We start from the raw sequence: 12,698 nt of genomic DNA, 5'->3' as shown, positions 1-12,698 counted from the left end.
TTAACAGGGTGTGTTCTCTGTCAGTGTATTAAGTATTTGCTAACTCTGGTTAACTTTGGGTGTTTGCGTTATAACCTTGTGTTCATATATGTATGATTCTTCAGTATTTTAGATACTATGTGTTAAATTATGTTTCTTTAAAAACAGAAAAGCTCTGGTAAGATCATTTTTAGATTTGATGAAATCCCCCAGATGGTTTTTGACATTTATTTTGGCTCTGATGTTACTGAGGCATGTTGATATATGGTTAATTGATTAGTGTTAATTAAAAATGTAGCCAGCTTTGCTTTGAATTGCAGACTGTTGATGGAGTAAGGTTTTGGTTTGGAGTGGATTTTTAACACAGGCGCTTCAAACTGAAGGCTGTACAGTGTGCTCAGCTTATAGTGTCTGTGCAGGTTTAAGGGATTCATAGTGTGTTGGACCAGGCTTGTGTTATATAGATTTGTTGGCAGCGGGGTCTGGCCATCAGTGTGTTGGTCGGATTACACCAGCCATGTTTGCTTCCACCCACACTGATCGAATGTGTGCTGTGAATCTGGCTCTTGGCTTAATTGGCTGAAAAACTGATGTATATGATGTTTTCCTTATGAAATTCCATATTTTCCAGTACCTCAAACATACCTAAGCGATATGGTGGGCAGGTATGGTGGAGTGTTATGGTTATATATAAGCAGGACATTTGAGTAGTTTTTATGTCATCCCCAAATATTTTTATTCCCTGTCACACTTCCCAAAAGGCTGTCACCCTCTTCTCTATGATATGTACTCTGCTCCTCTCCTCATCTGCTGTACAGTATTCCCAAACTCAGTGACAGCGTCTGTGCATACTGGTTAGCTGTTGAAATGGGCTTGCTCATTATTTGTTATTTGCTTACGCGCTCCTCGTTTCTCGTTTGCTCTCCGTATTGCCAGATTCTGCTGTGTGCTTGCATTTCTTTGTGTGAGTACAACGTTTGAAGATGTTTGCTGATGTAAAAATAGCAGGACTTTGTCTCTCTCCCCCCTCCCTCTTATGTAATGACACCCCTGAAGGGCAGCTTGCTTTGTAACCCTCATGAGAAGTGATGTGTTTCTTGGGGAAGTATGTATATTTACAGCAAGGTCACTGTATGCCTGTGTGTCAGCGTTGGCCTTCAAAACCACCGCTTTGCATGACCCTAGGTGAAGGTGAGGTCTGAATGTGCACCTGCAGTTCTGTTTCCCAAGTATACGCACACCTCCATACACACAGGCAGATATTAAGTGTGTTAAATATTGTTGTTGCTGGGTGTCAGGACTGTATTTATTCTCTCTTATCCGCCATGTGACTTCAGGCACAACAGAGCAGATTTGGGACAGCAGGTGCAGATGACACTGCAAGATGCGTAAAGCGTCATGCACCACCTTGTGCATTCACATGTATGTTTTTGTAGCATCCTTTGAGATAATTTCTGTTATTTATTTATTTTTTTATTTAGCACTAGTGTCTACAGCTGATATGTGGGAACCCACAGTGCAGTTATTAACACCTCATGGTGTTTGTGTAAGTGGGTGGAGGATTTTTTCTTTTTTTCTGTTTTTTTTTTTTTTTTTTCAAAAATTGTTATTATCATGCAAAAACATGTCTTCTGTAGCTATGTATTTTTGCTTGCCTTTATTTTTCTTACTTCCACGTGCAGTTTTGTCCTCCCTTCTCTCCATTTCTCTCTCACCCTAAAGTGGAAATGTTAAGCTGATATCCTGGGGGAAATGGAGAGTGTAATCTGTTAATGTACTGGCCCATTGTTAGGAGGATAAAAATAGATTGTGATTGGCTGGCTTCTTCCTGTGGCGATTTGAAGGATGGTGACCCCCCACCCTTACATGTGTGTATATATCCACTCATAACTTCATGCTGGAAGACTGTGTAGCTTAACATCCAATTAGTAGCGATAGATGTTCACCTTGTCGTTGTATTAGTGTTAGAGCTACAAGTGATTTATTGTTCCTGTGTTTCAAGCTCGTCAGTGTGTTGCTCACAGTGTTTGCTGTGTAGGTTTTATTCCTTATTTGAGTCTGTGTGGAGGAGCTCGGTGTCCAGCCCATAAATGTGTTGTCACCTTGCAGCACAGCGTGGGTGGATGTCGTGAGACCCCCTGCTTTGTGCTTTTCACCACTGTCGACCAAATCATTGTGCACCCACTTTGTTTTGCCTTCTAAGTTTTTTTTCTCCCTAACTAACCCATCATTAGCAGAAGCACAAAACAGCCCTCATTCCTTATAACAGAAACTGAACACAACTTTGAAACATCACAGGAATTTCTGTGCCAGCAAATCAGCTGGAGAAATTTCCTCAGAGAAGCGGCATTGCAGTACACACATTACAATTAGAGTGCAAGCAGAATATGTAAATGTTTTAAATGGCGGTAGTTTAATTTTATGTTATAAAGACCTGTGGGTGTAATCGGCCTCTTTGAGCCACTTTCATCAAGTTTGTTGAGTTGTAGAAACAAATATGCTGTTTGGTGTCAGTCAGTTGATCTAACACTGAAGTAAAGAGAACTGGTTACAATTTTTTAAAAAGGAGGGAAAAGGCAGGATATATCCAAATGCTGCACCACAGGTGTGTGAAATAAAATGCCAATATATTACATAATTTAGTTTATTTAGAAATGACTTTCCCCAAAAAATTTTATGTGCAGCTGACAGAGAGGACAGGACAGATTTGTCCTGGACAGAGCAGATGCAATAAGTAGCACTAATCTGTGACTCATTCAGCACATCTCATTTCACCTCCCCCATCACACTCCCATCTCTGTATATGTCTTTCTCTCATTCTCCTGTCCATTCTCTGTCTGTCCGGTACCCTTTCTTCTGGAGACTAGGGACCCACTGTATTTTTTTATTAATTCAGTGTTGACTCCTACACTCATGCCCTGAGCCAATACAGCAAGGATGTGAACAGGAGGTGGATGGAGTTTAGGTGGGTGCAGGAAGGGAGGGAGAGTTGCAGAGGCCTCATTAGTGTTTGAAGTGATAGAGGAAAGAGAAGAAGTGCTACGAGTAGACTCACACTTCCCTGAGATGAGCACATGGATGACAACTCCTACCGAGTTCAACACAACTTAGAGAGCAGACATGAGTCTTGAAAAACGCGCTTTTAGTACTCAAAGTGATAACTTTATTAAAAGGTCTATTAGGGACATCTTATCTGTTCTTGCAGCTGCCTTGCCAGGCGTGGGTCACTGATAATGTAGCAGAAGGCTACTAAATGTTGATACACAGCCTTGTTGCTCGGTCTAAATGACGATCTCTATAGCAGCAGTGCTCAGAAGTCTAAATAGTCTCAACACTCATTTTCTTTCTTTCTTTCTTTCTTTCTTTCTTTTTTTTTTAATACTGGGAATTAATATAAAATGTTAAATGTGTTTGTTTTCAAAAGTTGGTTGGCCAAAAATGCAAGATAAGACAAAGTGTGTGAAAATATTTTGTTTTTAATTTTTTTGTTGTTATACTATGTGACTTTGATATGTTTGTGCTTTGAGAAAAAAAAACCCCTCATGCATGCACATCTCTTGGGAATAAATCATTTTCCACCCAAAGCTTTGCTTTTGTCTTGAGAAGGGACTCAGCGTTAGGGATAGCATCAGTGACTCAGGTGCATTGGCTGATGTTTGTTTCCTTGATTTTTACAGTTTGATTGTGCCAATTAAGTTCTAGATTGGATAGTCCTGTTTCTTTGGGAGTACAGGTGTCTCACATTTCAGGCTTGAAAAGTGTCCATTTATAATTAACTTTGGTAATGCATGACCTCTTCTCACACATATTTGACTTCCAACAACGTCTTGTGATGGGAAGTTTTTCAAGCAGCAACACATGTCCCAATGAAGATGATTGCTTACACAATTAGGTATAATTTCCTGTCATGATTGTACTAACAAAGACACTAGGGATGAGGGAAAGAATTGATGCAACATGGTATTGCGATATCTTGTGTGGTTATATCGTGGGTGTTACACACTCATGGTTTGATATCAGTGTTTGATATTTACCAAGTAATATTTTAATACGTTATTATACAGATATGACTCGTTATGAACAAATATTGAAGAGTGCATAAAATCTTTACATTTCCCGTCTTTGTCTTAATAGATACGTTGCTAACACCAAGGCATGGTGATTATAATCACTTATATTTATTTAACAAGGGGAAATGTTGTCACGTCCAAATATATAGGCTTTTCTTATTTATTGGATTTCACAAAGTATTTTGCAAGTCATATTTGTCAGTTCTGGCATAGCGTGAGCAGTGTTGTTGATGGTGTTGTTTGTAGAACAGAAAATAGCTTTTTTTGGTAGTAGTTTGTTTATTTATTTATTTATTTATTTATTTATTTATTTGCCTGTCCCATTTGGTTCTTTAGCCATCAGAATTGTTGTCTGAAGACCAGCAAGGATACCCAATGGATTTACTTTGCCAAATGGATCATCGTGGCATTGCCGTATTGGTCCATTTGGTCGATCTTTGTTTTTATTATTTATTATATTTTATTTTCAGATGTTACAGACGGGACAGACATGAGTGAGGGATAGGAAAGGGAGAAAGAAAGAGGAAGGAAAGGAAAAACAGAAGGGGAGAGGGACAGTGAAAAAGGGGGGGAGAAAAAAAATAAAAATCTCCTGGATCACCTGTTGAGAGAAGAATAGAAAACAAGCAGAAAAAAAAACAAAGCAACATACTAAACACAACACCATCGCATTAATCTAGCTAAGTGTAAACAGCAGTAAATACTAAATATTCAATGTTGTTGTGCAGCACGCAGGACAGATGTGCTTCGAGGTAGCAGCCAAGAAAGGTGTAATTTGGGTCTACGAGCAGTGAACACCCGTGTGCATACCTGTGTGGATCAGCGCGCTTGTATTCCAAAGGTTTCTCCATGTAATGATCTGCTAGGGAGTGTGTGGGGGGGCCACAGCCCCGTCCTCCGGGGTGTGAAGCGGGTATGGAGGAGATCAAAACTCCAGACATCCAGAGGCCCCCAGAACACAAGAGACCATGGAAGACCAACAGAGGGGCAGCCGCGCCACTGTTCCAGTAAGAGCTGAGGAGAGTCCCAGATGAGGGCTCACTCAGCAGCCGCGGAGCAGAAGCCAGGGGGAGTTGCAGTGACGCGCCCATGAGCTCCGCCGGCCCCCAGCTGTGCCTGAGTGACCGAGCCCCAGGCCGAGAGGCCGGGGGCACCCCACCTCCGAAGGGGCCCAAGCGAGCCCCAGGCTCCAGGCCCCGATAAGCGGCCGCCAAGGAGTGAGCCGGTGTGTACCTGGACGCCCACCCCCAGACACAAAGAACCACCAACGCACCGACACCTGAGGGAGTCCGCCACTGGCAGGGGAAGTGGTGGTGGGCGGAGATAGGCCTCCAAACCTTGGAGGGCCTGAGGTGTCCCCAGAGAGGTGGCGTCTGATACCCAACCTGACATATAGACACAGACATACAGGCACACACAGACACAAACATCCATTCCCCCCCCCCCCCCCATGCTCTCATATGCACTCACTCCACACTCAACCAACGTGGATTTTGGTAGTAGTTTAAAAAAAATGTATTACCTTGGTGTTGAGTTGGGAGATGGTCTATAAATGGAATGGAAGCCATTATTGCAAAGGTGTAGCAAATAGACCGCTAATAATGTTGTCTGTGTGCTCAGAATGTTTTTTTTACTGCCATTTCATGAGACGTTGCTCAGTCTGTGTAACAGCAGCAACAATAATGATTAATAAACCACTTTTTAATTTAAGTTAAGAAAAGGGAAGAAGATGACGTTGGGAGAAAGGAAGGGCAGATGAAAATCTTTCTTAGTGCACTGATTTTCTTTTCTTTTAATAAACGTTAAATACCTCCTGTCTCTATTTGTGTCAGAGAACCATTCATTACTTGCCTGCAATGCTGACTGCATTATGACCTACTTTTTTCGTCTAGCTTTATGACTCTAAAACTCACACGGTGAGTTTAAAGGAAGTAAGATGGGGGGAAAAATGCACGTATGCTTCAAAGGTAAAAGCGTAATTTGGGAATTTTGGAGGGTGTCCCTTTTTCATTTTCACAGGGTCTCCCTTATGACTCATCACTGCTGAATTCCCTCAACCAATCATGTCAGCTCTCTGCCTCTCTGCCTGGCTTGCTTTCTCCTCAGTGCAAAGTCAGAAAAAAATCACTGTTCACAGTTCGTACTTTGTGCTGCATCATTCTCTTTAAGGCTGTCTTGACTGAGAGAAAGCGAGGTGTGTGTGTGTGTGTGCATGTGTGTGCCTGTTTCATCTCAGTGGCATTGCTGTCACTGTAATTGTCTGGTGACCACATTCCTTCCATATGTTGGTGTCCTGAAGTGTCTTTCCACAGAATCGCCTTGATTTGACATGTGTTTTGTGACATAAAGTTTCGGTTTGATAAATCTTTTTAACGCTAAAAACAAAAGTTTGAGTGATTATGTCATACCCGTACCGCATGAAGTAGGCGTATTGTGTGTATAGGAATTTCTTTAAAAGCTGACATGAAGTCACCTTCTACTGTACACATTTTTTTTTATTTGTCTCAGGCTATATGTATTTGTAAGTTCATGCGTTTATATTTATGTATGCTGCTAAATTAATGATATTACGGCCTGACTATTGTCAGTTGACAAATATGAACAAATCCATTTTGTCCATTTTCCTGGCTGCAGTTGTGTTTTTTTTTTCTTGCTGACAGGTCAGTATGACTTCTGTTAAAGTTAATGTTTATTTTCTGTAACTTATTTTTTTCCAGCTTTCAGCCATTACTTCTGTTGTGAGAGCAATAGGGCTGCCACAAACGATTATTTTGATAGTCGACTAGTCACCGATTATTTATGCGATTAGTCGACTAATCAGATCATCATCATCATCCAAAATAAACAAAAAGTCCTTCAAAAATAAAATGCAGCAACCATCACTGGACGTAAAACTACAGCTTATTGCACCAGCAGCATCTGCTCTTATATAACTATCATTAGCTTACAGCTTTAAGCTTTTAAGGTGCTAACTAAAAATAAAGACAAGATGATAGTTTATTCAATTTTAATGAAATTTGCAGATTGTTTCGGTAAAGTTTAATAAACTCCTTGCTATCTAAAATATAACAGGACACCGGAGTATATTCTCCAGCATCTCACACTTCTGATAATCAGTTGTCTGCTTGACATTTATTCAGCTGTGTAAAAACTATAACTTTAATCTCAGCCAAACCGATTTACTCAGGAACAAATAAAATACAAAAAAAAAAAAAAAAAAGCCAAACAACAACATTTTTAATTTATCTAAGTGACTCATATATATTTAACCTGAGTCGCGAAAGACGGCGGTGGGTTTGAAAACAATTTGCCGGGAGTCCGGTGTTCTCACGGCGCTAGTGACCTAGCCCCCGGCTAGCTATCGAGCTAGTGGGTAACAGACGTCTCCGAAAACGTCGGAGCGCTTTTGAAAATATGTGGTGTCCTGATAAACTGAGCCGATATTTGAGGTTTACACAGCTACATTCTCGCCTGAAAATATGTTAAACGTTTATTTTGTGACCCAGAAAGAATAATAAGAGTAATATTAAAACTAACTAGCTACCGCCATTGTTGGAAACTAAGCTGGGCCGCGCTATGAATTCTGGGACACAGCTGCTTCTTCTTCTTCGGGGTTTAACGGCAGCTGGCATCCTTGTACATGCTGTGCTGCCATCTTCTGTTTCAGTCCGTTATTACACTCTTAAATCCTGCTATTATTCCTGCGTCTTTTGCGATCTTACAAAGCTTCAAACGACACGTCGACTATTAAATCAGTCGTAATCGTGACTAGTCGACAAATCGTGGCAGCCCTAGAGAGCAATAATGTGAAGTCATTAGTTGCTGAACTGGAATGACTTTTTTATTGCCCATTTGTTGCAGTGTTCATTGAATCGGTACCGAAATGTGGCTGATTTGAGACTACCTCATTACTTTGGCTGACAGAGTGCAGACTAATACTACTACCAGAAAAAGAAAAAAGGAAAAAGACCTGATTTATTGTATTTCTATCAGTCATGCTGCACAAGCCTAATTGAGCACTTCTCTCTTGTTTTTGTTTTTCCTCTCCATTTTCTCCTTCCTCAGGGGTTTGTGGCTGTTGCGGGGCACTCAGGCCTCGGTACAAGAGACTGGTAGACAACATCTTCCCAGAAGATCCAGAGGTGAGAAGTGACTCTTTCTGTTTTTTTATTAATACCTCATGTTGTCAAAGTCAAATACCATTCGTCTACATAGTGTAGAGTTACATATAGAAATCATTTGGTGCTTTCGTATCTGTGGATAAAAAATAACTGGGGTCATTGTACGTTAAGGATAAAAATTGAGCTTTGCCAGGTTTAGCTGGTAGGATCCATCTGTGGTCGCTTTGCTTGCAAATATAAATAGTTATGGCAATTTATATTTAGGAGCATTTATATTGAGCTACATAACTGCCTTCTTCAAAGCTCATCTTTCCTACCATTTTTCTGATTTACTGAGATCTGATGCAGATGACTCATAAAGGGAATTAATCTGGGCTGAGACGAAGAAGCTGATTTGCTCTTCATTACTGCCTCAATGCTGCTGCAGTAACCCACTTTACCTTTTAGATCTATGGTCTGCAGTACAGCGGCATAGTTATACTTAACTCTTTTCCCCCCCCCCTGCTTTTTGTCTCTGTGCACCTGCTTATTGTGCTCCAAAATGAAACCTGCAGTGGCTGAGTCTGTAACTAATGGTGCTCCAGCAGATTAGGCATAATTAAGGAGTCTGATAATGTTGACTCGAAATTGTGTCACATCGTGTGAGCATGTGAATGTGTGTATATATGCATTTATTGAAATACTTGATGGTAAAGAAGTTAAATATAGCAATGTATTCTTAGGTTTGTATGTATTTGTTTTCTTTTTTACTTGTCTTTGCTAAAAAATAAATTTGGAAAAGAATTGAGGTCCTATTTAATTTGTAAATGTGCAGTGGCTGGGTAGTGAAACTGGAAAATTCTGAAATGTAGCGACCAAAAAAAGCTACTAATTTCACTGGTGCTTTTTCTGTCTTCTCTTAAAAATTGTGTTGATGGTTTGGATGAGAAGCCATGTTTGTAGGTAAACTTAACAGTCAAACTGGTTATTGCTCATTAAACTAATTTCAAGAAGATGGTAGTTGGTAGCGCATTCTTCGTACGCAGGTATGACAGCAGATGTGCTCTCTTAGATTGAATTCAGATATATAAAAACAATGACTGCATCCTGTTTTTGTGCATGCTGTGACATTACCACTTAGGCACTTACATTAAAAGGGGCATTGTTATTGTTCATCCTGCTAAAATGTGTCCCTTGGTTAGAGACACATCCCCAGCTAACTGTGAGTGAGTTGTTTTGAACATATTGTGATGTGCTATTTTTTTGTGCGTGTAAATGGCAAATTATATTCATAACTTATAACAAGAAAAGGAACAATTATGTACAGGATGCTTGGATTGTATAAGTAGTTCCACTGGTGCTCATGTCTTCATCACAAGATTTATCATTTTACAGAGAGTTGCCCATTTTCATTTATACAGTGTCTATGAAAGTAACTTTTTTTTCTGTTAATGCGGGTACAATATTGAGAAAAACAAATTACACCTTCTTCCAGTTCTAAGGTTTTATGTATCAAGACAATAAAAATCATGTTGTCTTAAGTTGTGGAAATTTGCTAACACAAAGCAAAGAAAGAAAGACACCAGCAATTACCTTGGAGAAGTAATGAGAATGAAGCCATTTGCCAACAGTTGGAACTTCATCATTGTACAGGAAGAAAGATTATTCGCAAGTGGAAAGCTTTCAGGGTGGTTTCCAAACTTCTCAGCAGTGGATATCGTATCATCTCAAAGTCAGACTGTCAGACACCCCTCCTGCACCCCCCCCCCCCCCCCCCCCCCCCCCCCGACATCTCAGACTCTAGCAAATTTAAATGTTAAAGTTCATGACAGTACAATTAGTAAAAGGTTGAACAAGTATGGCTTGTTTGGCAGGGTTACCAGGAAAACGCTTGGTAACCCTCTCTAAAAAGGACATGACAGAACAGCTTATGTTTGCGGAACTGAATCTGAACAAACCATGCGACTTCTGGGACATGACCTTTGGACAGACAAGACCAAAATCAAGCTCAAACACCTCATACCAACTATCAAGTGCAGTGGTGGAGGGGTGAAGATTTTGGCTTGTTTTGTGGCCAAAGGACCTCTGCAGCAGTCATTGAGTCAACCATGAACTATAGTATAGCAACTAAGTATTCTAGAGTCGAATATGAGGCCATATGTCTGACAGCTAAAGCTTGAATAAAACTGGGTCGTTCATCAGGACAATACTCTCAAGCACAGCAGCAAATCTGCAGCAGAATGGAGGAAAAGGAAAAGAATCAAGGTGTTGCAGTAGCCCAGTATAAGTTCAAAGCTCAACCTGATTGAAATGTTTTGATGGGACCATAACAGATCTGCGCTTTTATAAAGACAAGTGGGCCAAAGGTTGTCAGAGACTAAAAACAGTTGTGACTTTTAAAAGCTACAGAAATATGAGGTGTACTCTTTCTTTTTTGTAACACACCGCTCATGTCTTGTCCGGATGTGTAAAACCTTCAAATTTTATTTCATTCACTCCTTTCTTCTTTTTCTTTTTTTTTTCTTTGGTCTTGTCCGAATGTAAGTGAGATCTCAGAGGACTGTTGGTGTTTTTAGCTCTCTCTTCCCCCAGACCAAACTGAAGAGCAGTAAAGTAGGTCAAGGGGAAAAGTAGGAGTTAAAACCTGATGATCTAGTTATACTCATTGATTTGGGGTTTTTAGAAATGAATAGATTTATATTTGTCACTAAACACACACAGTTGCATTAGAGAAACATTTCTGGAACAACAATTTTATAAATTATTATCCCCATTGACATAAAAAAAGCTGTAAAAGTAAACCGAGCCAAAGCCTGTTAGTGAACATTAACCCATGTATGTAAATCCCATCGGACAATTTTTTTTTTTTTTTTTTTTTTTTTAAATTCTGGGTTAACTGATCCTTTGGATTATTGCAAAGTGTCCCACTTTTGCCGTCTCCCTCTGTCACCCACCTAGGATGGTCTGGTCAAGGCCAACATGGAAAAGCTGACATTCTACGCCTTGTCAGCTCCAGAGAAGCTGGACCGTATCGGAGCCTACCTGTCTGAGAGGCTGTCAAGGGATGTGGCTCGGCATAGATACGGGTGAGCTTCAACTGTAGTCTCTTAAACATTTGGTGTTTGTGCGTCTTTTGTGTTTATTCTTTGCCACATATCAGTTTATTTAAATCTAGCACAACTGAAGCTGTAACATAAAAATTCTGGGAAGATTTTGAGGTGGCTTGGCTGTTGGTAATAGGAAAAGTGGTGCTTGTAATATCCTTTCATCAAAGAGATTTGTTCTGATCTCTGCATAAGATCTGAGCTTATCAAAGCGCTTAAGACTGTGCTGTAAAAATCCTTCTTTGTATTCTGCGTGCGTGTTCTTGACCCTGTTTCCTCGTTACATTCGAAACTCACTGTCACTATCTTCGCAATATAACCAACAAGACATGGAGGAAAATGGGTCTGTTTTTAATAAAAAAAGAACACGATTGGTTTGGGTTATGCGTTGTGATGTGTTTGTTCAGTCTGCACTTACTTTATATTCCAGTGAAGTTGTTTTTCTCTGAGCACCCTGCAATGATTCTCACAAATGCAAACAGCCTGTACAGATTATATTTACACTTGGCAGAGTCCAGCTGAATATGCTCAGTCTCCAGAGTTTGTCTGGGAAAGCTTATCTTATTTTGATTTCTTGCAGGCACAGACTACATTTATCTTCAGGGTTAAAGTGACTCTCTATTCTCTCTTTTGCCATTCCAGGTATGTGTGCATAGCCATGGAAGCCCTGGACCAGCTGCTGATGGCATGTCACTGCCAAAGCATCAACCTGTTTGTGGAGAGCTTTCTGAAGATGGTGCGCAAGCTTCTGGAGTCAGACAAACCCAGCCTGCAGATCCTAGGAACCAACTCAGTGAGTTTCCAGGATTTCACTATTGCATTATATCAGTTTGATGACTCCCATTGTTTATAATGAACCACCAAAAACAAACAAACAATCAAAAAAAGAAGACTGGTAGCTGCATTTCTCTGTCAATTTTGCTTTGTGGAAAAATAGGTTTGCATACTTGTCTTATATCTACAACAGAATTAAGTGCCTGTAGTATAAAATAGTAAAAGTATGGAAAACAAATCAAGGGGTGCAATGTTGCTGGATGTTAGTCCTTTCATTCAGATTATATTATTGGATTTTAAACATAGACACTTCTTTAGTTGATTTACAATTTAATAATCAAGAAAACCTGCCTAGCTATAATGTGTTCTATCTTTTCAGACACAAGTCAGCTGTTTTAGTGATATAAATTTACAGAAATGCTCTCACACCCAAGCTGTTGGATGTTAATGTGTCTTAGTTTCTAAGCTTTCCTGCTGCAGCAAATACTGCCCATTTGAGTGGATTTAGAGGTATTATCTGAAATTGACAGGGTGCATTTACTTTCCTGACGTGATGGTAAAAGGCGAGAGATGTTAACCTTGAGAGAATACTGTGTTGAGAAAGATCAGAGCTCAGGGACGGAGTGGTAGGCAGAGAGAAGTGATGAGTATCTTCTGATGTGGGAAGCAGC

The 12,698-nt window shown here is 40.1% G+C and overlaps 1 protein-coding gene across 4 annotated transcripts in view; it reads left to right on the top strand.

Moving 5' to 3' along the window:
• The window catches only part of LOC308397676 (protein EFR3 homolog B), a 32,690-nt gene that overhangs the window by 4,457 nt on the left and 15,535 nt on the right, over nt 1-12,698 (top strand). For all 4 annotated transcript variants that reach the window (XM_080883718.1, XM_080883716.1, XM_080883719.1 and 1 more), the window contains 3 exons: nt 8,115-8,191; nt 11,108-11,235; nt 11,896-12,046. In XM_080883718.1, coding sequence (XP_080739844.1) covers nt 8,115-8,191; nt 11,108-11,235; nt 11,896-12,046 — 356 coding nt within the window. The remainder of the gene's footprint in view (nt 1-8,114; nt 8,192-11,107; nt 11,236-11,895; nt 12,047-12,698) is intronic.

The sequence above is a fragment of the Rhamphochromis sp. 'chilingali' genome, assembly GCF_963969265.1.
Source record: "Rhamphochromis sp. 'chilingali' genome assembly, chromosome: 5".
In the NCBI taxonomy this organism is placed as follows: Eukaryota; Metazoa; Chordata; class Actinopteri; order Cichliformes; family Cichlidae; genus Rhamphochromis; species Rhamphochromis sp. 'chilingali'.
Note: the sequence above shows the minus strand (reverse complement) of the source record. Positions and strands in the feature narration are given on the sequence as shown.